Raw genomic sequence first — 27,277 nt, forward strand, 5'->3', positions numbered from 1 at the left:
ATAAGTATTTAGAACAGCTCCAATCCCAATTTTTTGGTGGTTAATTGGAGAGACTTTCATGGACTCTCCTGCCTGGGCTAGCTTTGAACTTTGATCCTCAGATCTCAGCCTCCTAGGTAGCTAGGATTACAGGCGTGAGCCACCAATACCTGGCTCTCCTGAGTGTTTTTAGGTGAATACTATCTAGAGTTAAGACCTTCTATGAAAGGGTAAGTTTTGGTACTTAAGGGTCCTTGCTAGGAATGTTTTCAAACAGCAGGACAGGACATGTGAAGCCCATATAAGAGGCTTTCCTCCAACTTTTTTGGGTTAGTGGTCCAACCACCAATCCATGTTAGTACCTTACCAAATATCTAGAGGCCATTCAAGTTTTTTGGTTTTTTGCCATTCAAGTTTTAATCACCCAATGTAGAACAACTCAGTCCCCTCCACTGGTTTTGTCAGAAACTAGGGAACTCTGCTGAGGCAGTGGGAAAGCCTTGAGTTGACAGCATGAAGTAGCAGAGGAGGCCATCTATGGGACCTCAAGACAGCTCCTTCTCCTCTCCCAAATTAAGCATACAACCACAAAAGCCTGCTGCTCTACATCCAGGTCAAACTTGTAATTTGTAGGAAACTCTATAAATAAACCTTAAGACTGTTCTCTCAGAACCAGTAACTAAAAGCCATATATTGCAATGGGTTCTTTTATTTCCAATCAGCCAACAGTCCTGACTTAAGGCTTTCTCCCCTTTTTACGCAATGACTGTCCTTCTCCAGAGAAGGCGATGAATCTGCCTCCAGCTTCATCCTGGGTGTAAAGAAATGACAACATTTTCAGAATCTCCCTGGAGGTTTCAAAAGAATTGCCTTTTTTTTTTTTTAAAAAGATTCCTGGACATCCTACCCATTTTCCTTACTTATGCATTACTCATAAGAAATGAAATATAGATTAAAAATAACAATTTATTAGACTAAGAAAATCATAGAATCACAACTATGAGCCTTCAACCACCTGTTTTCAGGCTTAATGTACTGATGCTTCTGTCCTGATAAAGTCATTATAAGGGAGAAATGCATTTAACACACCTAACTTACCAATCAACCTAGCTTAACATATGCACCCATAAGGTACTGGTTGTTTCCCCTCTGAATTGTGAGGCTGACTGGAAGCTTTGGCTAGCTGCCGCTGCTGTCCACCATCATGAGAGGGTCCTACTGCATACTGCTGGCCCAGGAAAAGATCAAAATTCAAAAATCAAAGTAGAGGGCTGGGAAGGTGGCTCAGTGGTAGAGCGTTTGCCTTGCATGCCTGAGGCCCTGGATTCGATTCCTCAGCACCACATAAGCAGAAAAAAAAGCCGGAAGTGGCACTGTGGCTCAAGTGGTAGAGTGCTAGCCTTGAGCTGAAGAGCTGAGGGACAGCGCCTAGGCCCAGAGTTCAGGCCCCACAACTGGACCACAAAAAAAAAAAAAAAAAAAAAAAAAATCAAAGAATGGCTTCTACTGTGTATCGTGTAAATGTCACTGTAAAGTGAAGAAGTCAATACTAAGCCATGGTAAGTTGAGGATCATTCATATATCCTTTATGGGGCTGGGATGTAGCTCAGTGGCAAAGCGCTTGCCTAGCAAGTGCAACGTCCTGGGTTCGATCCCCAGTACCAAAAAAGAAAAGATAAAAAAAATACAGTTAAAAAAAAAAAACTCGGGCTAGGAAGGTGGCTCAGTGGTAGAGTGCTTGCCTTGCATGCCTGAGGCCCTGGGTTCAATTCCTCAGCACCACATAAGCAAAAAGAAAAAAGCCGGAAGTGGCGCTGTGGCTCAAGTGGTAGAGCGCTAGCCTTGAGCTGAAGAGCTGAGGGACAGCACCCAAGCCCAGAGTACAGGCCCCACGACTGGACCCAAAAAAAAAAAAAAAAAAAAAAGAAAAGAAAAGATGGCTTTATATCTCAATCCTCAGATCTCAGTATCTTGAGTAGTTAGGGTTGTAGGTATAAGCCACTAGTACCTGCTAAGACTTTATATTACTTAAAAGCACATAGCACAAGCCAGGTGCCAGTGGCTTATGCCTGTAATCCTAGCTACTCAGGAGGCTGAGATCTGAGGATTGTGGTTTGAAGCTAGCCTGGGGTGCTGTGGTTCAAATGGTAGTAATAGCCTTGAGCCAAAGCAGCTCAGGAATAGACTCTAGGCCCAGAGTTCAAGCCCCAGGACTGGCAAAAGCAAAAAAAAAAAAAAAAAAGCACATTAACAGCAAGGGATCTATAAACCAGTCAGTAGGAAGCTGGTTACTACCACTGCTAGGCAATGCCTAGGCTGTGGCAAAAATAATAGAGAGCCCAAACCTAGGCACTCAATTCTCACTGTCTCACTTCCCTTAGGATTTTGGGAAGCTCAGTATCTCAGATGTTCTTAGGATCAAATACCTCAGTAACCAGAGCACCTGTTCAACAACCACTATATCAAGAGTGCTGCATGGTGCCAGGAGCCCATTGGGCCTAGCTATGTAGTGTCAAGTGCTCATCTCTTCAGGATGCTTAGCCTCCTTTACCTGTTCAGCTAGAAGATGCTGTACAGAGATGAAAAATTCAAGGTCTCAGAAGTAAGGAAATGACCTAAGTAGTAGTGCTTGTGCACAGTAAACAAACAGAAAAGAACCTATTTAGGGCACCTAGCTCTTTAGTGGTAGAGGACAGAGGGGGTTCTTGACCACTGGGCTGTCAGGCCTCAGCTTTAACAGGACCATGACAACTCTACAGGATAACCAGGCCTTCACGGAGAAAAATGAGAAGTGATATTTCTCATTACCAATAAAATAAACTCACCTCTTCAACCTTTTTCACCAGTGGACGTGAATTTCTGATGAAAGTAATCTTACCAAGTTTAAATTCATAATTGGGAATTCCTCTGTAATGAAGATAGACAAGGAGAAATGTTATTTCCAAGAGGAAAGGATTATAATTTGTTTTAGACAATGAAGAGGAAACAAAGAGAAAAGATGAGTGTTCTCTCATGACTCTAGGGTACAGAGGCATACCTGGCTCTGCATCTTTGGCTAGACTTCGGGTGTTTCCCAAGTATTCTTCTAGCAGGGAACCAGAAGGCAAAAGGTGTATGTGGGAGGCTACAGACTCTGAGTCTTACAATGAGGGGTCATCCCAAGGTTTATGTTCTTTTAGTTTTTTTTTGTTGTTGTTGTTGGGGCTTGAACTCAGGACTACACTGTCCCTGAATGCTGTCCTCAGCTCTTCAGCTTAAGGCAAGCGCTCTACCACTTAAGCCACTGCGCTACTTCTGGCTTTCTGAGTGGTTTATTGGAGATAAGAGTCTCACAGACTTTCCAGCCTGGGCTGGCTTTGAACCGTGAACCTCAGATCTCAGCCTCCTGAGTAGTTAGGATTACAGGCATGAGCCACTAGTGCCTGGCTCTCTCTACCACTTTGAACCACAGTTCTACTTCTGGTTTTCAGGTGGTTAATTGTAAATAAGAGTCTCATAGACTTTCCTGCCCAGGCTGGCTTTGAACCAAGATCTCAGCATCTTGAGTAGCTAGGATTATATGCTTGAACCACCACTGCCTAGCTAAGGCTTGTGTTCTGAAACTTTCAGATCCCCCGCAAAGGCTATATTCTTGCCTAACTCTAAAAGGCAGGGAAAAGAACCTGTATCTCGGGGGCTGGGAAGGTGGCTCAGTGGTAGAGCACTTGCCTTGCATGCCTGAGGCCCTGGGTTTGATTCCTCAGCACCACATAAGAAAAAAGCGGGAAGTGGCACTGTGGCTCAAGTGGTAGAGCGCTAGCCTTGAGCTGAAGAGCTGAGGGACAGAACCCAGGCCCAGAGTTCAGGCCCCACGACCGGACCAAAAAAAAAAAAAAAAAAAAAAAGAACCTGTATCTCCAGGTGTCAAAGTTCCTAGACTCAATCATATCATGTTTCACCATTCTAGAAAAAGCTTAAGCCCACCTGTTGGCCAAGCTTTATCTCCAGACCTGGAGTGAGGCTGTCCTAACCCATGGAACTGTCACATGCCCTTCTTGGATAAGACACCCAGCAGGGACACAGCCAGGACAGACCTACCTTTTGATATCTCCGGGCTTGATTGGGGAGGGACTGGGCTCCACTCCTTTCTTCTTTCCATCCAGTCTATTCCCAGAACCAGAGAAGGCCTAGACATGCAAGCAAGGAGAATGATTGAATGTGAAGCTTTGAAAGTGCACACAAAGGTGCCTTAAGCTCAGAGACTGCTATGGGGATGTGAGCTTGGGGTGCTGCTCAGATCCCCTGGGCCTTCCCAGCTACTAGAATGTTGGCAGCTGCACTCTCTGCCCAGCCAGTTAGGACTTTTCAGTCATAGAGCTGTGTGAGCCAGAGGCAGCCAGCAGTAAGATGATTTCTATAGGATTACCCAGCTTGAGGCCCTGGGGATGGGCTAAGGCTCTGAAGTGACTGCTATGCAGTCTCAACTTCCTGACTATCCAGTCATGCCTTCCTCCGTTGCCATGGGCACTCCAGTGTCCACACTGAAACCACTTCTACTTGGTTCCTAAGAAGCCCAACTGGTAGCCATGTTAAGAGTCATGTTTGCTACTTTAAAGTATCTTGAGCAAATAAACACAAAACAAGTTGGGTGATGGTGGCTCACTCCTGTAATCTTAGCTACTCAGGAGAATGAGATCTGAGGATCGCAGTTCAAAGCCAGATCCAGGCAGGAAAGTCTATGAGACTTATATCCAATTAGCCACCAGAAAACTGGAAGTGGTACTGTGGCTCAAATGGTAGAATGCAAGCCTTGAGCTGAAGAGCTGAGGGACGCGCCCAGGCCCAGAGTTCAAGCCCCACAACCAACCAAAAAAAAAAAAAAAAAAGAAAGAAAGAAACACAGGACAGGCTTTTACAGACAGGGAAAGCAAATGTGATAACAATTGTATGTGTGTCTATTATACTACTCTGACTTTGTGGTAGGTTATAAATGGGATTTATTGTTTTGTTTTTGTGGGGTATTTTGTTTTATGGTGCTGGAGAGCGTACCCAGAGCCTTGTACATACAAGTTCTCTACCAGTGAGCTGTATATCCAGCCTAGGTTAGCTAAGTTCTGAAAAGAGTAAGAAAAGCTGGCCACCTGCAGGGTCATTAGGATTCTAGAACAAGTGCATACGAAAAGGTCTGGTAATAGAGCAAGCCCTGATTTGTGTGTGCACAGGTAGTCAGGGCCTAATTCCTGCTCGTGTCCTCAAAGCATCACAGAGAGCAGACTGAACTGAAGGGCCTGGTTTAAGGGGTCACAGAGTGAGACATGTCACTTGGTACTCACCCGGAAGCCCAGCTCTCCAGTATAGCCACCATGGTCAGCTTCGCATTCCTGACAGGGAGAGAGAAACAAGGGAGCTGCTCAGCAGGAGTACTCAGTTTTTGGTGTCTCCAGTTTCTCCAGTTAGGACACACCATTCCTCAGAGGCAGAGTGAAAGAGCAGCAAAATGTGACTGGGTCAGTCCCAGTAAAGGCCACACATAAAGAAGCACTGGGACAAAAACACATTCAGGGAGGGATAGGGAAAGGGGAAACACTTACTACTGACTCCTGTTGAGGAACTTGTCTTTCGGGTTCTTTGTAGCCCAGGGGAGCATCAAAGTCTACCTATATCCCAAGATGAAAGGTAACAGTGAGACGTGGCACATTCAGCTTCCTTATCTGTGTTCAGACAAGGATTCACAGTCCTAAGAAATGACACCAAAAGATGGACTTCATACACAGTTCTCCTCAAGGCAGAACTTTATAAACTACAATACAGCTTCATTGCCAGAATATCAACACTGCCAGTCTACTGACACACAGCTCCCAGGTTGTATGTTAATTGGTTCCATATGATTTCATCACCATGGAGATCATTCTGTAGATCTACCACCACAGCTGAGGTACTGAACAGTTCCAACACAAGGATCCCCATTTTCCTGGCAACTACTGATTTCTATTTTTCAAGTTCTGATGCCTTATGAATGTCATGGAGCTGGGCAGTGATAGCTCATGCCTGTAATCTTAGCTACTCAGAAGACTGAGATCTGAGGATCAGTGATTTGAAGTCAGTCCAGCCAGGAAAATCTGTGAGACTCTTATTGCCAGTTAATCACCAAAAAAGCAAGTGGAGCTGTGGCTCAAGTGATAAGAGTACTAGCCATGAGTGAAGAAGTTCATGGACAGAACCCTGGTCCCAAGTTCAAGCCCCAGTACTGGCACGCACACACACACACATAGAATTGTCATATAGATACAAGTAGACAGCATGTCCTATTTGCAATGGCCTGTTTTGCTCAGCATCCAGGAATTGTGTGCATCAATAGTTTGCTCCTACTCAGTGAGCTTACGCCTCTTGGACAGGGCCTGGGCCTCCTCAGGATGTCAGCACCCTGACATTGCAGTTCCCTGGGTTGGATCATTAGGTAAATAAATGGCCTCCTCATGATATTCTTTCTCTTCTTCAATCAGGGACTATGTCACACCTTACTAGGATCCTGATATGACCTCAATGAAATTGGGAAAAGCCACTTACATTCATGTCACACTCAATAATGGATACAGCCTTGTCAGGTTTGGTTTCCATCACACGAAGTTCATAGATCTGTAGAAGGAACAAAAATCAATTGGACAGTTGGGACAGCACTGGGGACCACACTATCTGTCACTTAGGGTATCAACTGTCACACCATGACATTGTGTGAGGCCAATACTGCTGTTGGGGTAGGCTGCCTTTATGCTCACTGCTCAGGAGATGCCATTCTTTATATGAGGCTCCAACAAGACAACATCGTTTTGCATCATACTGAAGACTACTTTGGCTCAGAAAGTTCAGGTCTGGAGTTGTATTCGAAGGAAATAATTAGCTAAGTACATAAGGAGAAAAAAAATTAAGAATGTGTACTCCAACACTGCTAATGTGTTTATCCAACATGCCCATCAACAGATCAGTTAACTGAACTATATTTATTCATATATTAACAAAATGGGGACTGATCATGATAGCACACACTTATAATCCCAGCACTCAGGATAAAGAGGTGAAAAGATTTATAAGAGTTTGAGGCTAACCTTGGGAATTCAGCAAGATATTATCTCAAAAGATTTTAAAAATTGTTTCTGTGTAGAGAGCATGAAATGTTTTTTTCTATTTCTCCCTACTATAGCTTTGTTATACTGAAGGAAATCCTTGTGAGATGCTCCTTTATTGAGATACCTTGAGATTCTTTTCACTCAGGGATTGAAACCTGTATTTTAGCCTCCTGGAAGCTGGGAAGCTAAGGGAAGCCCATCCATTCTCTGGTGACAAAAATTGGCCAGCCTGAACCAGGTGTTAAATCTTACAGGGTACAAAAAAAAGGGGGTAGGAGGGGGGAGATAGGAATCCACTAGTAATCCTGGTGACTCACCATCAGGGTAAATTTTATTCTAAAGAAATGGGATTTAGCCGGGCGCCAGTGGCTCACGCCTGTAATCCTAGCTACTGAGAAGGCTGAAATCTGAGGATCACGGTTTGAAATCAGCCAAGGATGAAAAATCTGTGAGATGCTTCTCCAATTAGTAACAAAAAGCCAGAAGTTGCACTGTGGCTCAAGTGGTAGGACATTAACCTTAAGCATAAACAGCTCAAGGACAGCGTCCAGGCCCTGAGTTCAAGCCCAGGACTAGCGCGCACACGTGCACGCGCGCACACACACACGCGCGCGCACACACACGTGCGCGCACACACACACACGGCTAGAAAAGAAAATACCTTATACAAGAGAATTCTTTTTTTTTGTTTTTTTTTTGGGGTCCAGTTGTGGGGCCTTGAACTCTGGGCCTGGGCACTATCCCTCAGCTCTTCAGCTCAAGGCTAGCGCTCCACCACTTGAGCCACAGCGCCACTTCCGGCTTTTTTGCTTATGTGGTGCTGAGGAATCGAACCCAGGGCCTCAGGCATGCAAGGCAAGCGCTCTACCACTGAGCCACCTTCCCAGCCCCCCCCTTTTATTTTTTTAAATCAGTGTGGGGCCTGAACTCTGGGCCTGGGCGCTGTCCCTTAGCTCTTCAGCTCAAGGCTAGTGCCCTACCGCTTGAGCCACAGTGCCATTTCTGGCTTTTTTCTGCTTATGTGGTGCTGAGGAATCGAACCCAGGGCCTCAGGCATGCTAGGCAAGCACTCTACCACTGAGCCACCTTCCCAGCCAAGATAATTCTTTTTTTTTTTTTTTTGGGTCCGGTCGTGGGACCTGAACTCTGGGCCTAGGCGCTGTCCCTCAGCTCTTTAGCTTAAGGCTAGCCCTCTACCACTTAAGCCACAGAGCCACTTCGGCTTTTTTTTTTCTGCTTATGTGGTGCTGAGGAATCGAACCCAGGGCCTCATGCATTCAAGGCAAGCGCTCTACCACTGAGCCACCTTCCCAGCCCCCAAGATAATTCTTAAGTATAAAACATATAGAAAGTTATGAGGATGTGTTGTAGGAAAGGGTAAATGTTTTTGAATAAGAAAGGACTTAAAAAGGTAAGTTCAGGGGCTGGGGAGGTGGCTCAGTGGTAGAGCACTTGCCTTGCATGCCTAAGGCCCTGGGTTCGATTCCTCAGCACCACATAAGCAAAAAAAAAGCAAGCTAGGACAAAAAAAAAAACAAAAAAAAACAAAAAAAAAAACAGGAGACTAAAAGAAAGGTGTACAGAACATATGAGGTTTAGAAAAGTATATTAAGAATAGAGGGTATAAAGTTTATATAGGCAATTAAGCTGGCTTACCACAAGTTTTTTTTTTGGGGGGGGCAGTCATGGATCTTGAACTCTGGGCCTGGGCGCTGTCCCTGAGCTCTTCAGCTCGAGGTTAGCTCTCTACCACTTGAGACACAGCACCACTTCCAGGCTTTTCTGTTTATGTGGTGCTGAACAATTGAACCCAGGGCCTCATACATGCAAGGTAAGCACTCTATCATTGAGTCACCTTCCCAGCCCTACCAAAAGTTTTAAGGGTCAAGATTTAATACACTGACTGATATTAAAACACCTAATTCTGGGGCTGGGAAGTTGGCTCAGTGGTAGAGCACTTGCCTTGCATGCATGAGGCCCTGGGTTCGATTCCTCAGCACCACATAAACTAAAAGAAAAAAGCCGGAAGTGGTGCTGTGGCTCAAGTGGTAGAGCACTAGCCTTGAGCTGAAGAGCTGAGGGACAACGCCCAGGCCCAGAGTTCAGGCCCCATGACCGGACCCAAAAAACAACAACAACAAAAACACCTAATTCTATATCTTAAAATATTTTGCTTTTAGTGACATTTGCAAGTAACTTGATTTGTTCTATGTAATCCTAGCTACTCAGGAAGCTGAGATCTAAGGATCATGGTTTAAAGCCAGCTCAGGCAGGAAAGTCCATGAAACTCTTATCTCCAATTAACCACCAGAAAATGGGAAGTGGTGCTGTGGCTCAAGTGGTAGGGCACTGGCCCTGAGCTGAAGAGCTCAGAGACTGCCCAGGTCCAGAGTTCAAGCCCCATGACCTTAAAAAAAAAAAAAAAGATAAAAAGTTTTATGTTTATCAGGTTCCTAACTACTTAAATAACTGAGTCCTATCTAAATCAGAGTTCATTTCAATAACTATTTATACAGTATTGATTAAAATTTAACACTATGTTAAATATGTGTGGGGCTGGGAAGGTGGCTCAGTGGTAGAGTGTTTGTCTTGCATGTATGAGGTCCTGGGTTCAATTCCTTAGCACCACATAAGCAGAAAAAGCTGGAAGTGGTGCTGTGGCTCCAAGTGGTAGGGTGCTGCTGGTATTGAGCTGAAGATTTGAGGGACAGTGCCTAGGCCCAGAGTTCAGGTCCCACGACCAGCAAAAAAAAAAAAAAAAAAAAAAAATGTGGGTTATATGACTAAGCCTTATTTAAGTGTTCTGTAAAAGTTTACTGATTATATACATTTAATGAAGGAAACATGACTGACAACTGATCTCTTTTCACACAATACATATTGAGCCAAATGGACACTGTATATGTGCTTGTACAATAGAAACAAGTCTTGCCAGGTGCTGGTAATTCAAGCCTGTAATCTTAGCTACTCAGGAGGCTGAGATCTGAGAATCATTGTTCAAAACCAGCCTAGGCAAAGAAAGTCCCTGAGAGTCTCATCTCCAATTAACCACTAGAAAACCAGAAATGGCACTGTGGCTCAAGTGGTAGAGGGCTGGCCTGGAGCTGAAGAGCTGAGGGACAGCGCCCAGGCCCAGAGTTCAAGCCCCACAACAGACAGACAGACACACACACAAGGAAAAAAAAGAAAAGTCTATTTGGGTTTATTGGGACTTCTCCTTCTAACTTGTAAGAGAGCTAAAGCTCAAGCTAATATGTATGTGTGACATATGTATAACTGTGATGTTACTCTTGCTGGTTCTGGTGTGTTAAATGTGTTTGGTTTTCCCAAATGGATAAGCCTTCTAAAATGCCACGCTTAGGAAAAATCTTACCAAGCCAGTTATCTCTAAACTATGTGCACATGTATTCCTAAATGTGACAAGGACATGATACTTCTATATAATGCTGTCAATCAAAATTATTATCCTAAAATGCCATGTACAATGGAAATAACAAGACTTCTGCCAGCTGCTAAATAGTTTTTCCAAAAAATTATTATTATTATTATTATTATTATTTTGGGTCCAGACGTGGGGCCTGAACTCTGGGCCTGGGCACTGTCCCTCAGCTCTTCAGCTCAAGGCTAGCGCTCTACCACTTGAGCCACAGCACCACTTCCAGCTTTTTTCTTTTAGTTTATGTGGTGCTGAGGAATCGAACCCAGGGCCTCAGGCATGCAAGGCAAGCGCTCTACCACTGAGCCACCTTCTCAACCCTCAAAAAAATTATTTTGTCAGTCATGGGGCTTGAACTCTGGGCCTAATGCTGTCCCTCAGCTCTTTAGCTCAAGGCCAGCACTCTATCACTTGAGCCACTGAGCCAGTTCCAGTTTTCTGAGTGGTTTATAAGAGATAAGAATCTCTTACACTTTCCTGATTGGGCTGGCTTTGAACTGAGATCCTCAGATCTCAGCCTCCTGAGTAGCTAGGATTACAGGCAAGAGCCACTGGTGCCCGGCCAGTTTTTCAAAACTTTAACCATTACTACCTAGTCCTAAGTTTTTGTCATTTTAGTTTGAATCCTTCTCTAAGGCATATATTATAAATTCATGATAAACAAGTCTAGCAAGTACTTCAACTATTATAATTATATATCTATTCTAACTCAATGTTGTATGTCAGAGCCTAATCTTATTGTAATTAACAACAACATATTAAGGAAAGTAATAAGGTCCTTAACTTAAACTGTGGAGCCTTACTTCAAATTCTTAAAGTCTATATCATGCTGAGTCTCCAACAGAAGACATGTATTTCCCAACAAAAGGTAAAATTATCTCAGACACATTGTAACTCCAGTAGAAAAAACTTTGATCATAAAAAAATTAAAAAGGACTTAATATTAAATCTAACAAAAACCACAAAGAAAAAAAAAATAGCACAAAACATGACTGACTAGCAAAGACTAGGTTCTACAGAATTTATGTTCCTGGCCTGTGTAAGGCAATCCAGCATGTGTTAGTAAATACCTTGAATAATCAGGGAAATAAAAATAAACTTCTCAAACTTAAAGGTTTACTGATAGCTGCCCAAGACCCAGGGAATTCCAGATTTAGGTAGATTTTTTTCCTTTGACATGTAATTACAAGACAGGGCATGGCATTAAAAGTTTATATTCAAGGCTGGGTGAAGTGGCTGTAGACTATAATCCTAGCTACTCTGGAGGCTGAGAACTGAGGTTATCAGTTTGAGGCCAGCCTGGGCAGGAAAGGGTCTATGAGACTCTTATCTCCTATTAACCACCAAAAGTGGAGGTGTACTAACCTTGAGCAAAAAAATCCCAGGTACCACACCAAGGCCCAGAGTTCAAGCCTCAGGACTGATGAGTGGTACCACACACACGTGGGTCCACACACATACACATTATTCAAGATCAAAACAATTCTATTAACTGCTGTTGTGCTTCAATTTACATCGCAAAAATAAAACCTGTACCTCTTTAAGTTTTAACAGAAACAGATTCACCAAGAACAAAAATTCCTAAAATCTTATTCCTATGACTCATTAAAGGCCACAAAGAGTAATCATTTAAAATAGAAGACAAGCCAGGTGCTAGTGCTCATGCCTGCTAATTCTACTACTCAGGAGGCTGAGATCTGAGGATCTTGGTTCAAAACCAACCTGGGCAGAAATGAGTAAGACTTATATCTCCAATAAACTACTCAGAAAAAGCTGGAAGTGGCATTGTGGTTCAAGTGGTAGACCATGAGCCTTGAGCTAAAGAAGCTGAAGGACAGAGCTCAAGCACCAAGTTCAAGGCCCAGGACTGGCACCTAAAATAAGTAAGTAAAATAAAATAGAAGACAGATGGATAAATGTTTCTTTTATTTTCTCCAGACTAATAAATTTTTATTGTCTATATATCTCCCCCCCCCAAAAGGTGTCATCCCATCTTTTTTCAATACCTTTTGTCATAAGGCGGATTGGGGAAAAAAAATATATACATATATATGTGTGTGTGTATATATATATATATATATATATATATATATATATATATATATATATATATATATATATATATATATATATATATGATCCCCCAAGTGGCTATTCTCTCATTTCCCCATCTTCTTCTTCAACAGCTCTGATATAAAGGACATTGTTACACCTTATTAAAACTTCACCCAGATGTCCAGACAATGCCCCACCTATTCTTCTGTGTTTGCAAGCTGCATGTTCATATCTACAGATACCAGGTAGCCTTTGTATTCCATCCCCCCACTTAAGTTTCACCATCACTGGGTTTCCTGTTAGTCCACTGAGGAAAGATTTGGGATTGAAAGGTAAACTCATCTCGAATAAGGGCGGATACCACAGGCTCCCCTCATGACTGGAGCCGCTGTTGCGATCAAAGAGAGAAATGGCTGCTCAGATATATGTTTCTATCTTAAGCACAGCTCTAAACCTAGTATGCTGTTTCTGTGAGTGCTGTCAAATCTTTTCATTCCTTTATTTTTAAAAAATTCTATTAAGTATCCATATAAGAAAATTGTTTCCGAGCCGGGCGCCAGTGGCTCACACCTGTAATCCTAGCTATGCAGGAGGCTGAGATCTGAAGATCGAAGTTCAAAGCCAACCAGGGCAGGAAAGTCCATGAGACTCTTATCTCCAATAAACCATTAGAAAATGGGAAGTGGCGCTGTAGCTCAAGTGGTAGAGCACTCACCTTGAGCTGAAGAGCCGAGGGATAGCACCCAAACCCAGAGTTCAAGCCTCATGACTGACAAAAAAAATAAAAAAATAAATAGTTTCCTTTTAAAGGATAGCTTTCACTAATATCTCTCTGACTTAGTTAAAAGAATAACTTGCTATCTTCTAATCTTGATCATGTTAGTCTTGCACTCTGGCAAATGAATTTCCTGCCAACTAATTCAGATAGGGAAATTATTTTTTTTTCCAGGTAGGGCCAACAGCCTGCTCTTAGCATGAAGCAGCTGTAGAAAATGGGCCATCACCACTTTGCACCCCTTTTAAGATTAAAATGGACCACACTTGTTTAGGGGGAAGTGAAACAGGAAATACAAGAAGTCATGGATATAATTTTGAACAAACATTAAGAGGGTCAGATCCAGAAGTTAAAATCAGGAAATGAACTGAAAAATGCAGATTAGTTTCTCTCCCAGCATATCTCCTTTTTACCAAGTTACAAGATGAGGAGGAACTATCTAAACATGCCTCCTCCTTTGAGATACAGGAGGGCCCTCTCTAAATCTGTCTTATCTTTTGAAATGTTCAAAATCTGAGAATTCTACAGGAATGGATAGAGACAGAAAGAATGAAAGGCCATGTCTGGCACACAGAAGTCCAGAAGGTTACCCATGGTTGGAGGGCCTCACTCACCTAACCCACCCCAAACCATAATCCAAAGATTAGGAGTTGTTAGATTGTGCTCAGGGACAGTGCCTAGGCCTGAATTCTAACCCTGTAACCAACAAAAGCCAGAACTGGAGGCTTCAGCTGTGAGCAGAAAAAGCTAAATGGAGTGTAGTAGCAGCACAAGGAAAGGAAACAAACAAACAAAAATCTCCTTACACGAAGAGCAGGAAATGTTTCTCTTTCTTCTCTATTTCTCCCTACTTTTAACCCTGCTTTACCAAATAAAATCTCTGCTTAAAAAAAAAAAAAAAAAAAAGAAAAAAAGTAAGGCCTGCAATGTTTAGCAAACAGGATAATGATGATGATGATGATGATGCCAGGTGGCTGTTAGGAGTCTGAGACCTAGAGGATGGTAGTTGGAAACCAGCATAGACAGAAAAGTCAGAGGAGACTCCATCTCCAAAATAGGGAAAGGCTGGACTGGAGACCTAGCTCCACCTGAGCCAGGTCTCCAGCTATAAGCAAGTCAAGTAAATGCAAGGCTGAGGTTCAAACCCTAGCATGGACAAGAATAAAATAAAGAAAAAAAACTTTTTGTCTTAAGTGAGCACTCAAACCCATACTTCAACTCTATGTATACTCCATATTAACCTACCTCCCCTTCCTTAGTGTGCAAAAGTACTAGTATTTCTTTTAGTAGGGTACTGGAATCTGAACCACTTGAACAATACCTCCAATCCATTAGTATTACTGTTTATCTTCAATTTAAGAGTTATACTTAATGTTATACATTTCTTAGCTGGGCACCAGTGGCTCACACCTGTAATCCTAGCTACTCAGGAGGCTGAGATCTAGCTAGGATTGAGGTACATAGCCAGCCTGGACAGAAAAGTTCTCTTGAGACTCTTGTCTCCAATAAACCAGTCAAAACCAGAAGTGTCTCAAGTGGTAGAGCACTAGCCTTGAGCACAAAAAGGCTCAGGGTAGTGCCCAGGCCCTGAGTTCAAGCTCCACAACTGACAAAACAAACAAAAAAACATTTATTAGCTTATTCAGAAAAAAGAAGTGTTGACTTGAAACCCTCAAAACTAGAAAGTAAGGATTACAGTTACTATGTACCTCAAGTATAAGGAAACAGTCAGATAAGCTGTTAGATCCTTACACTGACATGGGGGTACCTCTAGATCCTGCAAAGGAGGAACTGACTGTCCTATGGGATCTTATAGCACAGTGGTGGGCTCCAGTCTGAGGGGCCCAAAATGCTATGCAGGAACTGAGCACTAGGCTCAGAGGAAGGCAGGCTGGACTCACTCCTAAATGCTGGTCAGCCTTTGCAGCAGCACTAAGAGAAGCAATCATCCACTGTCACAGGGAACAAGACACCACTGCTGTGCTTATGCCTAATGAGGACAGCTAAGTGGCAGAATTTCCAGCTATTCTATCCTCTTTTAGACATTTCCATGGATAACTGGAAAGTGGATGTATTTTTAACTTTTGTGAGAACTCATCAGTCAGTTTACTGTATAGCTAAATTGTCCTGAACCAAACATCTATGAAGCATGGAATCACGGAATCATGGATGAACATAGAAGCATTCAAACTCAAAACAACCTGCCATCAGGACGGGTCAGTCCAAGGGCAGCTGCTTAAAGGAAAACTGAAAGAAAACATGGGCTCCGATGAGGAGAGGTGATCCTAAGAGGCAATGTCCTCAGACAGAATCAAGCTCTGCTTTCAAGGTGACCATCAGCTCTTGGCTCCACTGCAGAACCAGCTCCTCAAAGCCCTATATACTGCTCATAAGGACAATATAACCTGTTTCTGGTTCCTCATATCTTAGCCTATTTAGATAATAGGTTCTTGTGAAGTCCATTTTATTTTTGAGATAGGATCTCACTATTAATGCAGAGAGCATTGATCTCAATACACAGTGCTAGCTGATTTCAAACTTGCAATCTTGCTGCCTCAGCCTCCTAAATGCTAGAATTACAGGCCTGCACTACCATAGCTTGCCAGTGAAGATTTTTTTTTTTTGTCAGTTGTGAGGCTTGAACTTGGGGCCTGGATGCTGTTCCTGTGTTCTTTCACTCGAGGCTAGCACTCTACTGCTTTGAGCCACAGCACCACTTCCAGTTTTCTGGTAGTTAACACAGACTTTCTTGCCCTGGCTAGCTTCAAACTGTGATCCTCAGATCTCAGCCTCCTAAGTACGTAGGATTACAGGCATTTTTAAGAGGCAGAATTGGGGCTGGGAAGGTGGCTCAGTGGTAGAGCGCTTGCCTTGCATGCCTGAGGCCCTGGGTTCAATTCCTCAGCACCACATAAGCAAAAAGAAAAAAGCCAGAAGTGGCACTGTGGCTCAAGTGGTAGAGCGCTAGCCTTGAGCTGAAGAGCTGAGGGACAGTGCCCAGGCCCAAAGTTCAAATCTCACGACTGACAAAAAAATAAATAAATAAATAAATAAATAAAAGCTAAGAGTAGGCAGTGATTAGGGGATAAGATCCAGGTATACCCTGCTGTAAAAAGCACTCTCATTTTAAACACTCAAATGGACAATGCTGGTGGCTCTTGGTATGATATAGGCTATGCTGGGCTCACTTACCTTCTCATTGTAGTTGATGGCAATCACATCCCCGGTGGTGAGACAGGCAAAATTTCTCAATGCATTTTCTAATCTGCAGACATGTACTGTCAAGGCAACATGGCAAAACACACACCTTTAATGAGAAACACGTGCTTGTGAGGAGCTGTAGGATTACTGTTAAGACAGGCAGAGTACCCTGCTAGTACTAAATCTTCTGAAGCTTTAGTACAATGGTGAACTCTGTGATTAAGTACCTGGACTGCCAATGAAACATGGAGGAACCTCCTCAAGCTGAGAACCTAGACCACTCTGTCTCTGAGTGTGAAGCTGACTAACTTCTTCACACCTTGGCACATACTGTGGCCAGCTCCCAACCTTCTCCCGTTACATGCAAAGTCTGCCTTCATCCTGTCCATCAGTACTGTTATCAGGCTGACTCAGCTGACAAGAATACCCTTTCTCCTCCACTAGCTAATTAACTATAGAAAGCTTTTGAAAGCAATCCTATGATGATTTTGTATTGTAATATTCAACAATACAAAGCTCACAAGAGGCTACTGCTATAGAGGTAGGGTCCCTTTCTGGTCACTAACAGCAAAAAACAGTTCTAAGACAGAGCTCTGAAGGACAAGTTAAACACATCTTCCACAGGATGCCTCCTCCACTCTCAGCAGAAGAAGACTCCACTCAATGAGTGGTGGGCAGAGTGACCAACATGCCCCTTTTCTGGGACCAGCCATGAGGGTACTCAATATAACCATTATGTTTAGGGCAAGATTAGAAAAGGGTCATCAGCAGGTTCCCCACAAGGAGCCTGAAGAGTGAGCAGCAGCCAATGAAGTAGGCAACAGGCCATCTTTCCTTCCTTCTTTCCACTTTGTGTGTGTGCCAGTACTTTTTTCTTCCTCTCTCTTTTTGGTGTTCTAGTACTGGGGTTTGACCTAAAGGCCTGGACACTGTACGTTAGCTTTTTCACCCAGGGCGGATCCTCTACTGCTTGAGACCTAGCTCTGGCTTTTTGGTGGTTAACTGGAGGTAAATGTCTCATGAACCTTAGATCTCAGCCTCCTGAGCAGCTAGTATTGTAGACTTGAGCCACTGGCACCAAGCTAAACTAGAGCTCTTGCGCACAGCCCATATGCAGCATGTCCCTCACCCACACTAGCCCACTCTTTTACATTATAAACAAATATGTCTGGCTTTTAAGCTCAGAGGTGAATATTAAAAAAAATAAAAAACCACTAGAACCTAAATCCTTTGCCAAAGTGGGCACAGGATTACCAAAATCCATGAAATGAATAATGGCAGGTAGTCCTCCTCCACAGAGAAACATTCTTATTTCAAAAGGATACACTGCTTTGGGGTTGGTGATGTCCAGAAAGTCTGGGCTCTGAGGCTGGAATTTGGAATATGTGGCCACTTGAAGGTTGACACTCTCCACCTGAACCAGGCCCCCTTCTTCCAACAGCAAATTCTGCATCATCTAAAAGGAAGAAGGCTGAATGAACCTCCTTGAAAATGAAATATAACCATGACTGCCAACCCTCTGAATTATGCCAATTATCAAGAACTCTACCATTACCAAGCAAACATCGTAACAGGAATTGGCAGGAGGTGAGCTAAGCCTCAGAACACTGTACTTGTGACAGTATGGCAGCTGAAGCACTTCTGTGTCCCCAGCCCCACCCAACCCACCCAGGGACTCTTCAATCCATCTGATATAATTCAAGTACAAAGGAAAGGAGTGAGGGCAGAGAAAAGAGGAAAAGGGAAGTGCATGGTTCAATATTATATGTGAATGCCTGTCACTGTAGGCTACTCTCTCAAATGCTAAGTAGTCCTGCTGGCCTTTTTAAGGTAGCCCTTGCCTCAGGACCAAATTTTGTAGGATCTTCTGCCCTTGATACCTGCACCCAGGTCTGAAATGACATCTAAGTCAACCTGATCTGTATCCATAGCTACCAAGTACTATGTTTTGTTTAAGGCACTGAATGGTGTACTGTTCCAAATCTCTACCTCTTACTGAGGCCACTCTCTTTAGAGGCAAGACTCTCTAATGTGCACACACATGCTGGGGGCATCCCTGCCTACAAGGCCCCCAACCGACAACAAACCATAATCTGCAGACTCTCCAGAGACCCTAGAGGCCCCACTTACCCAATGGGGGAGGTAGCAGATGCCTTCATCAGCTACAAACTCCAGCACACCACAGTGTGTCATGCGGTCCGAATTCTTATTGGTCAGCTTGAACAGCATGGGATAGGTAATGTTAAGTCGGCCTAAGAAAAAGAAGGTTATGAGGCAGAAACCAGGTAGGCACCCCAAGACTTAAATCCTGGGAAGTAGGGTAAATTTTTTTCATCAATATCTGGAAGGAGACTCCTGGTCGTGGGGCTTGAACTCTAGGCTTGGGTGTTGTCCCTGCGCTCTTCAGCTCAAGGCGAGTGCTCTACCACTTGAGCCACAGCGTCACGGTTTTCTAGTGGTTTATTGGAGATAAGAGTCTCACAGACTTTCCTGCCTGGGCTGGCTTTGAACCTAGATTCTCAGATCTCAGCCTCCTGAGTAGTTAGGATTTCAGGCATGAGCCACCAGCCTGACTGGAAGGAGACTTTTTTTTTGTCTGTCGTGGGGCTTGAACTTTGGGCTTGGGCACTATCCCTCAGCTCTTCAGCTCAAGGCAAGCGCTCTACCGCTTGAGCCACAGCGCCACTTCCGGTTTTCTGGTGGTTTATTGAAGATAAGTCTCACAGACTTTCCTTGCCTGGGCTGGCTTTGAATCGTGACCCTCAGATCTCAGCCTCCTGAGTAGCTAAGATTACAGGCATGAGCCACCGGCACTCAGCTGAGACTGTCACTCTCTGTGGCCTTGTCCCCTAGACTTGAGCGTCTGACCCCACCAAACATCTATGGTGTGACAAAAAGATACTAACACTCCCTTCAGGAAGACAGCATATTAACTGAAGTGGTAATGTATCAACCTTGAGTGAAAAGCTAAGGGACAGTACTCAGGGTTGAACTCAAGCCCCAGTTCTGGCACAAAAAACACACAAACAAACAAAAATCCTAAAACACAGCATGTAGCCCAGGAGGAAACGCTTAGGAAAACCTAGGTACTTTGGTACAGATTGGTTTCCTGAAATTGCAATTCTAAAAAGTGACATGTTCATTCATTTCTTCATGAGTAATTTAAATGCTACCCATGTACCAGACAAAAATGCCTTACTTCAAAGTTTTCTATTTAAGAAGGGGAGCAGGCATGACCAGATGCTGCTAGTGCTCTGGGAATGTGAGGGTATAGGGAAAGAGGAAGGAACAGGGGACAAATTCTTGGGATCCTGTAGACCCAGGTCTCCAGGCCAGTCACCAGGCCTGTTGTCCGGGGAGAAAAACCAATGAGAAGGGGATTCCTAAGCAATAAAATGAAGAAGAACCCTGATAGTTTGTGGAATGACTAGCAACTAGGCAAGTTGGCCCAGACCAGGCATGGAAGTGGTGAGGAACAGAAGGGAGACTGGGATGTATCTAGAATCTAGTATCTAGGCAGCTTGGGGTCAGCATGGTCATGGCATCTCATCTCCTCAACCCAGTGGTCCATGAAGCAAGGGCTGTCAAAAGGGCAGGAACCTGCAAACAGGGCTTTTGGCTTGTTCATTCAAGAGGCACACAAGAAAAGAATGTCTGGTCATAGGTTAGGAGACTAGGGTTCTGGAGGAGGTCTGTAAAGTTACCAATGGTGTTTGCCATATCCAAGGACCTTGGATCCTCTCAGTAGGGGTGGGTGGTACTATCATTAGGTACTCTTTATGTAGTGGGCATTAGGGACAGCCCATTCTGTTGGCCATAAGACCCTAGAAGCCATTCAGTACATGACTGGATATTATTAATTTTATATGGTCTTCAAATGATGCTATAAATATCCAAATGGCCCTTGGCAGAAAAAAGGTTCCCCACCCCTATTTAGAAGGCAAACAAAGCATGGGGGAGAATTAACATGTCTAGGATGGGATATCTCAGGAGTGGTGATGCTAGGGTCTAAATCCAGGCTGCTGGCTGAAGTTTGTAGACTCTGACACTGGAAATTCTCAGGCTAGGTAAATGTTTTAGCATCAGGAGGTAAAATAGGCTTCTGGGCTCCCCTAAAAGTTTAGTGGAGCCCATCATCTGAAGTGATTGGCAGAAAGCTCCAGAGATGCTCAGGAAACATCTCATTATGGAAGTGTGGTGGGGACTCTACTATCACAGGAGTGACTGATGCTGGCAGCCCAGGAGCCCAGGGATTTATATACTAGGTACTATGTCCCTAAAGCACCACCTAGTGGCAGAAACTGGACTGCTGGAGTTAGAAGAGACTCAAACGCTCTGTCCAGATTCCCCATGTAAACTACAGGGGTACTTTGGGGCACTCAAGTCCTCTGTGCCCCTTCATTCCTCCAATTGTAGCAGTGACCTTGTATTTTACAACTTACGACTTCCTATATTATATATTTCTGTCTCTTTTATTTGGTGGCACTGGGGTTGAACACAGGGTCACATACTTGCTACTAAATATTTAAGCCACCCCACTGGCCCAGTGTATCCTCAGGTTGTCATGGACCACATTTCTCCTATTTATGATTCTCACACAGCTGGGATGACAGGCATGTACTACAATACCTAGGTTTTTCTTTTTATTGATTGAAATGAAGTCTCACTTCTTTCTTTTTTTTGCCTTGGCTAGCCATAAATCTGGACAATTTTGATCTCCACCTCCTGAGTAGTTGGATTATAGGAATGAGCTATGGAACCAAGCTGTATGAAAGGGAATATTTCATTGTCCTGGATGAAGCCAAGTGTTCACGGCCTTGACAGTAAGCAACCTCCACACATCGCCTTGTCTCAGTGGTTCTGCTGACATGTGCTCTCCAGGGATGATTCCTGACATGCTAACACCTGTGTCATGATGTCCCTGTTTTCAGTATCTAAATGGTCAAGTTATTTAAAATATACTTACTGAGTTGATCGAGGGCTGAGGGTGGCATAATAACTGTGGAAAGAATATTTAAGAAACATTAGGAAAATAAAAATAGAAAAATAGACTGAAGGCAGGATATACTGTCCATTATTTCTTACATGTTTTAAACAATATTTTGGGGCAGCCAGAACTTAATAATGACCTTTTATAAGGAATCTTACTTTAGTGTAATTCAAGGGACTGATTGGTTCCCAATCATAAATGCAGTCATAAGTAACACTCCCACCACTTATGCCCACTTAAGCAAGTTGGGGACGTGTGACAGTTTTATTGTAATGCTAGCTTTTAGAGCCCATATGCAAAGTAAGAAGTATAGTCGGGGAAGAACACAAGCATCGAAGGCTCAGGACAGGAAAGATTACTATTCAAAATAAAAACAAGCACATACTCTTCCCTCCTTTCTCCACATCTGACCTGTCATTAGGCCCAGCTAGCATGGATACGGAGAAGCAGCGGTACTGTGTGGAGAAGCGATTCTGGAAGACCCGGGGAATTGGGTGGTCAAACATATTGAATGAAAACTAGAAAGAAGAAAGAGAGACTGACATTAGAACAGACCAAATGTAACAAATGTTTGTTTTTTGTGTTTTTTTTCCCTTGGAGTCTTGTTATGTTGACCAGGATTGTTTCAAGCTTCTAGGCTCAAATAATCTTTCTGCCTCAGCCTCTCAGTATGCAGCACCCTTAACTCCTGAGCCTTGACTTCCTTCCCCTCCCTGGGGCCTGACTCCAAGTTTTTCTTTTCTTCATTAATTATTATTTGTGTGTGGGCCCATACTAGGGCTTGAACTCTGGGCTTGGAAGCTTTTCCTTCAATTTTTCTTTTAAGGCTGGCACTCTATTGCTTGAACCATACCTCCACTTCCACCTTTTTGGTGGTTAATTGGAGATAAGCTTCTCTAGATCTTTCCTGTCCTGGCTTCAAACTACAATCTCTGATCTCAGCCTCCTGAGTAGCTAGGATTTCAGGCATGAGCTACCAATGCCCAACTTACTTTATAATCTTCATGATTAGCACACTGCCCAAGAATTGGGTGTTTGTTACACAGATACTTGGAAACAGAAAAATGACAACTCAGAGCCAGGCACTGGTGGCTTCTCAGCAGACTGAGATCGGAGAATCATTATTCAAAGCCTGGGCAGAAAAGTCCGTAAGATTCCTTTTTTCCCCCCCTTGAGTCCTGAGGCTTGAATTCAGGGCCTGGGCACTGTCCCTGAGCTTCTTTTGCTCAAGACTAGCACTCTACCACTTAAGCCACAGCACCACTTCTGGCTTTTTCTATTTATGCGGTACTGAGGAATAGAAGTCAGCGCTTCCTACATGCACTCTACCACTAAGTGTCATTCCCAGCCCCCATCCATTAGACTCTTATCTCCAATAAACTACAAAGAAAAAGCTGAAAGTGGCGCTGTGGATCAAATGATAGAGTGCAAGCCTTGAGCACACACAAAGAGGCCCAGGGACAGCACCCAGTTCCTGAGTTCAAGCCCAGGACCGGAAATTTTTTTTTTTGAAAAATGACCCGGGATCATTTCTTGTTTTAAAGGCAGAGGCAATGTCACCTACAGTAGTAATGAAACAGTCCTGAATCCAGATAGACCTGGCTTCAAATCTCTACCTCCTTTTGTGAGCTTAAGTAAACTAGGTCTGTAAATCCGTTTTTTCATCAGAGTTAGAATAAATGGGAATAAAGGTGTGTTGAGGGGCTATAGGTGCTAGACAAGAACCTAGATGCAGCGATCACAGAACTTGGCACCAGATCTGGGAGCCCCTTACCCCCCCCCCGGGAAAATGCCCCCTTCGGGTTTCCCATGGAGGGCGCCCGATGCCACAGAACTTTCCGGCTAACCGAGTTTATTAAAAATAAACCTGTAGCGTGTATAGCACTTAATGAGACTCATAGACATACAAAGAAGTAGTTACTTTCTACTCTCAAAGGGTTCAAGTGAAGCTGAGAACCATGTCCAGGACAAGTGGCGATGCAAAGAAGGTTTCTGGTCAAAACATCGTCACTCCTGTCCGAGGCGCCCCGGAGCGCCCACGGGCCGGACTCGGGTCAGGGTGACTCGGCATCTCTGCCACCAAGCGGTTCTGTTCGTCCGCCAGACCCTGGCTTGATCGCTGGCCTGAGACCCCTACCCAGCTTACCATGGTGGACAGCGCTTCGCAGACGCCGCTTCTCTCTGAGAACGTTAGGGGAGCAACCCCCAAATTCCTTCCACAGCCGCCGCCGCGCACAGATACCCAGACCTCGCTCCCAGCTGAGCCTCTCACCGGAAGTTCCGGACGTTGGCAACTGGGGGCGGGGGGGAGCGGTGCAGAGGCCTGCAGTCGGCTGGAAAAAGGAAAAAGGCAAAGGCTCTAAAATCTAAATATTATTCCAAAATAATGTTACACAGTATTTCATACCTCGCTCCTCCACAGATAGATAGGTTTAAGTCACTTTAAGTCACGTTGTGTTAGTTACTGCTCTCCCACAAACGGATTTGGTAGCGCCCATCTCCTTAAAGACTACAATTCCCAGAGTGCATGCACAAATTCCGGCCTTGGCTTCAGCCGTCACGGACTCGAGCGGAAGTAATCCATAGATCCGCCTTCACAATGGTCCAAGGACCTATTGCAAACCTAACTTCTTCCCTCAATCGACGTGTAACTGGGTTTAATCTATGCCTAGAGGTGTATTTTGGGGGAGGGGGAGGCGTTTCCCGGTTTGAGGTAATAGAAGACTTACTCTTCCCAAAGTCAAGATGTCCGCAGGAACGCGGGGGGTTCTGGGTAAACGAGCGTCGAAGTTTATTTAGCTTCCTGCCTCAGAGGCGGTGTTTCTTTTGCTGACGGCCCGGATTTTCTTAGTCGCGAAGGGCGGAGTACTATTGCCCGCCCCCCATAGGGCCCAATCAGAAAGGAAGAAAGGCTGGCAACTATTGGTTGGTGACTTCGGCCAATCAGAAGAGGCGTAATTTGGCGGGAGTCTTGACTGCCGCGGGGCGGGGGAGGTGGGGGGGAAGAGGGGGAGGTGGCTTGAGTGTCAGCCGGAGCGTAGGTTATCAGGCTGCTGTGGCTATGTTCGTGTCCGATTTCCGCAAGGAGTTCTACGAGCTGGTCCAAAACCAGGTGAGTACCAATCCAAGACCTTGCTTGAGGCATTATCTGAGGGGCAGGGATGAGGGCGAGCGGCGGTGGGTGGGTGGGAAGGGGGATGGCTCAGCTCGCCTGTACGTTCCCCTACAGAGGGTCCTACTGTTCGTGGCGTCGGACGTGGACGCTTTGTGTTCTTGCAAGATCCTGCAGGTGAGCCTGGCAGTTCCCAGGAGGTGGGCGTCGAGGGGGGAGCGGTTAGGATGTAACAGAGCCGGAGTGGGGAGGCTCCCTCGTGTTTTTGTTTTTGCTTTTGTTTCTGGTATCGTTCAAGATCAATCATGAACATTCTAAATACAGGTTTTAAAATACTGTCTTGCCAGACCCTGTTTCAGTGTGACCACGTGCAATATACGCTTGTTCCAGTTTCTGGGTGGCAAGAACTTGAATCAGCATTTCTTGAACATAAAGAACAGGTATGAAATTTTAGAATCTGTTTACTGAATTGCAATTAGTGTTTGTTTTTTTTTAATTGTGCCGGTCCTAGGGTTTGAACTCAGGACCTGGGCACAGTCTCGGAACTTTTTTTTTTTTTTTTGTCGGTCGTGGGGCTTGAACTCTGGGCCTGGGCGCTGTCCCTCAGCTCTTCAGCTCAAGGCGAGCGCTCTACCACTTGAGCTACAGTGCCACTTCCGGTTTTCTGGTGGTTATTGGAGATAGGAGTCTCACAGTCTTTCCTGCCCGGGCTAGCTTTGAACTGTGATCCTCAGATCTCAGCCTCCTGAGTAGCTAGGATTACAGGCGTGAGCCACCAGCGCCCGGCTTCGGAACTTTTTTGGTCACAGCTAGCACTCTACTGTTTGAGCTACAGCTCCACTTGTGGCTTTTTGCTGATTAATTGGAGATAAGAGTCTCATAGGACTTGCCTAGAATCTTTGAAGGTGGACAGCAGCCAACCTTAAGCTTAATTTGTTTCTAAGATCTTTTAATATACCCTATCTTATGTTATCTCATCAAGAAAATGTAGCATAATTTCCAACTTGAAATCTATGAACATATTCTTCTTTTGGAATAAGCAGTAGAAGCTAAGACTCTTCCATTTCTGCATGAGGCCAAATAAAAGATGGGACATTGTGAGACCTTTGGAGAGAGGTTGGGGCATGGAAAAAGATACCTGGAGTCCCTGGCCACTTCTAGATAGTTTGGGGAGAGATCACTCTTCCCTAGGAAATGTCAGTTATAACTTCAGTTGAGTATCAATAAAGAACGGTTTTATTGTAATACCAAGAGTCTGATAAAGGACTTCATGTTTAGGTGTCTATAATGTGTGAGACTTTGAGTGCTAGTGGCTCACACTTGTAATCCTAGTTGTTCAGTAGGCTGAGAACTGAGACGTAGTTTGAGGCCAACCCAGGCAGACAAATCAGAGAGACTCTTATCTCCAGTTAACCAGCAAAAAAAAAAAAAAACCAAAGTGGAGATGTGGCTCAAGTGGTAGAGCATGAGCCTTGAGAGGAAAAAAACAAAAAACAAAGTGAGAAGGTGAGGTCCTGCACAGGAACCAAAAATAAAAAAAAAAACAACTAAGTTTGGTATGCCCAAGCTTTGCTCATAACGTAAACTTGTATAATGCTATTAGTATAGCAAGGCAATACAACTCATTTAAGATTTAGAAAGAGACCTCATTATGTGTTTGGGATCTTGGTGTAAGCCTCATTAGCTCCTTGACCCTCTGCCTGAGACAAGTTTGGCAAGCTTCTGCATGCTTCTCAGATGCAGAAAGAACCCAGAGCCTGCGTCACAGTTCTATCTTGGAAAAGAAATAGCCTGCTGAGTCTGCTCAAACTCTTAAGCCCTTTACCATTGGTCAGGGGCTGAATATGTCTCAGCTTTAGGGCTTGGGAGGCTTTAGGGGTGAAGGAGAAGGGGCCTCCTTAGTGCTTCAATGTGTCCCTTCTTTTTTCAGTTCCGTTATTTTGTTCTCATCAACTGTGGAGCTAATGTAGACCTACTGGATATCCTCCAGCCTGATGAAGACACCATATTCTTTATATGTGATACCCACAGGCCAGTCAACGTTGTGAATGTGTACAATGACACGCAGGTATCCAGGCCTTTTGGCCTCTTGTCTTGTATGCTCTCCCCACGGTTTGTACTTTTGTCTGCCACATACACCATTACACATAGTCTTCTGGGCAACATGTGTGTCCATCTTCCACATGGAACTAAGAATCATCTCAGCATAAGCACTTGGTCTTGTCTACCCAAAGTTGGCGCTCTCTCTCTCTCTCTCTCTCTCTCTCTCTCTCTTTCTCTGATGTATACAGAATTCGCTTGACTTGAGACAGGTAGGGATCAGAACTTAGTAAGCTATGGCTCTACTGCGCTTATTGTTTGAACCCCTGGGCAATGAGCATGTACCCTAGCCCAGAGCAGCTACCTAAGCATTCTTTGATTTAATTTTCCACTCACAAATTATTCAGACCTCCAAATTTCCCATAGAGGGAATCTCTCCAAGAGAAATTAAGGTTTGTAGTCACTTAGGTAGAAGAGGATTCATGCTGGGTGCTGGTGACATACCTGTAATCCTAGCTACTCAAGAGGCTGAGATCTGAGGGTCACCGTTGAAAGCTATCCTGGCAGGAAAATCCATGAGACTCTT

At 44.2% G+C, this 27,277-nt stretch overlaps 2 protein-coding genes and 1 pseudogene across 3 annotated transcripts in view; 1 reads left to right on the plus strand and 2 right to left on the minus strand.

Moving 5' to 3' along the window:
• Positions 1 to 670: 670 nt before the first annotated feature.
• Ufd1 (ubiquitin recognition factor in ER associated degradation 1) lies at positions 671 to 23,808 on the minus strand. 2 transcript variants are annotated; one of them, XM_069994341.1, is made up of 12 exons: positions 23,686 to 23,808; positions 21,925 to 22,057; positions 21,516 to 21,548; positions 18,680 to 18,801; positions 17,875 to 18,005; positions 16,541 to 16,613; positions 6,526 to 6,594; positions 5,550 to 5,615; positions 5,292 to 5,339; positions 4,057 to 4,145; positions 2,805 to 2,886; positions 671 to 790 (listed from the first exon to the last, which is right to left on the minus strand). In XM_069994341.1, the coding sequence occupies exons 1-12, from the start codon at positions 23,686 to 23,688 to the stop codon at positions 716 to 718; spliced, it is 924 nt and encodes a 307-aa protein (XP_069850442.1). In that variant the 5' UTR covers positions 23,689 to 23,808; the 3' UTR covers positions 671 to 715. The 2 variants fall into 2 exon arrangements, with proteins under 2 accessions (XP_069850442.1, XP_069850440.1); XM_069994339.1 differs by lacking the exon at positions 23,686 to 23,808 and having other exon boundaries at positions 21,951 to 22,024.
• On the minus strand, positions 12,666 to 12,935 carry LOC138808491 (small nuclear ribonucleoprotein F pseudogene; annotated as a pseudogene).
• A 766-nt stretch (positions 23,809 to 24,574) lies between the features above and the next one.
• Positions 24,575 to 27,277, plus strand: part of Cdc45 (cell division cycle 45) — a 29,879-nt gene continuing 27,176 nt past the window's right edge. Inside the window, exons 1-4 of the mRNA XM_069994342.1 lie at positions 24,575 to 24,651; positions 24,769 to 24,828; positions 24,999 to 25,091; positions 26,582 to 26,719. Coding sequence (XP_069850443.1) covers positions 24,601 to 24,651; positions 24,769 to 24,828; positions 24,999 to 25,091; positions 26,582 to 26,719 — 342 coding nt within the window. The 5' untranslated portion in view covers positions 24,575 to 24,600. The remainder of the gene's footprint in view (positions 24,652 to 24,768; positions 24,829 to 24,998; positions 25,092 to 26,581; positions 26,720 to 27,277) is intronic.

Source organism: Dipodomys merriami, unplaced genomic scaffold, assembly GCF_024711535.1.
Source record: "Dipodomys merriami isolate MVZ:Mamm:240054 unplaced genomic scaffold, mDipMer1.0.p SCAF_45, whole genome shotgun sequence".
Taxonomy (NCBI): domain Eukaryota; kingdom Metazoa; phylum Chordata; class Mammalia; order Rodentia; family Heteromyidae; genus Dipodomys; species Dipodomys merriami.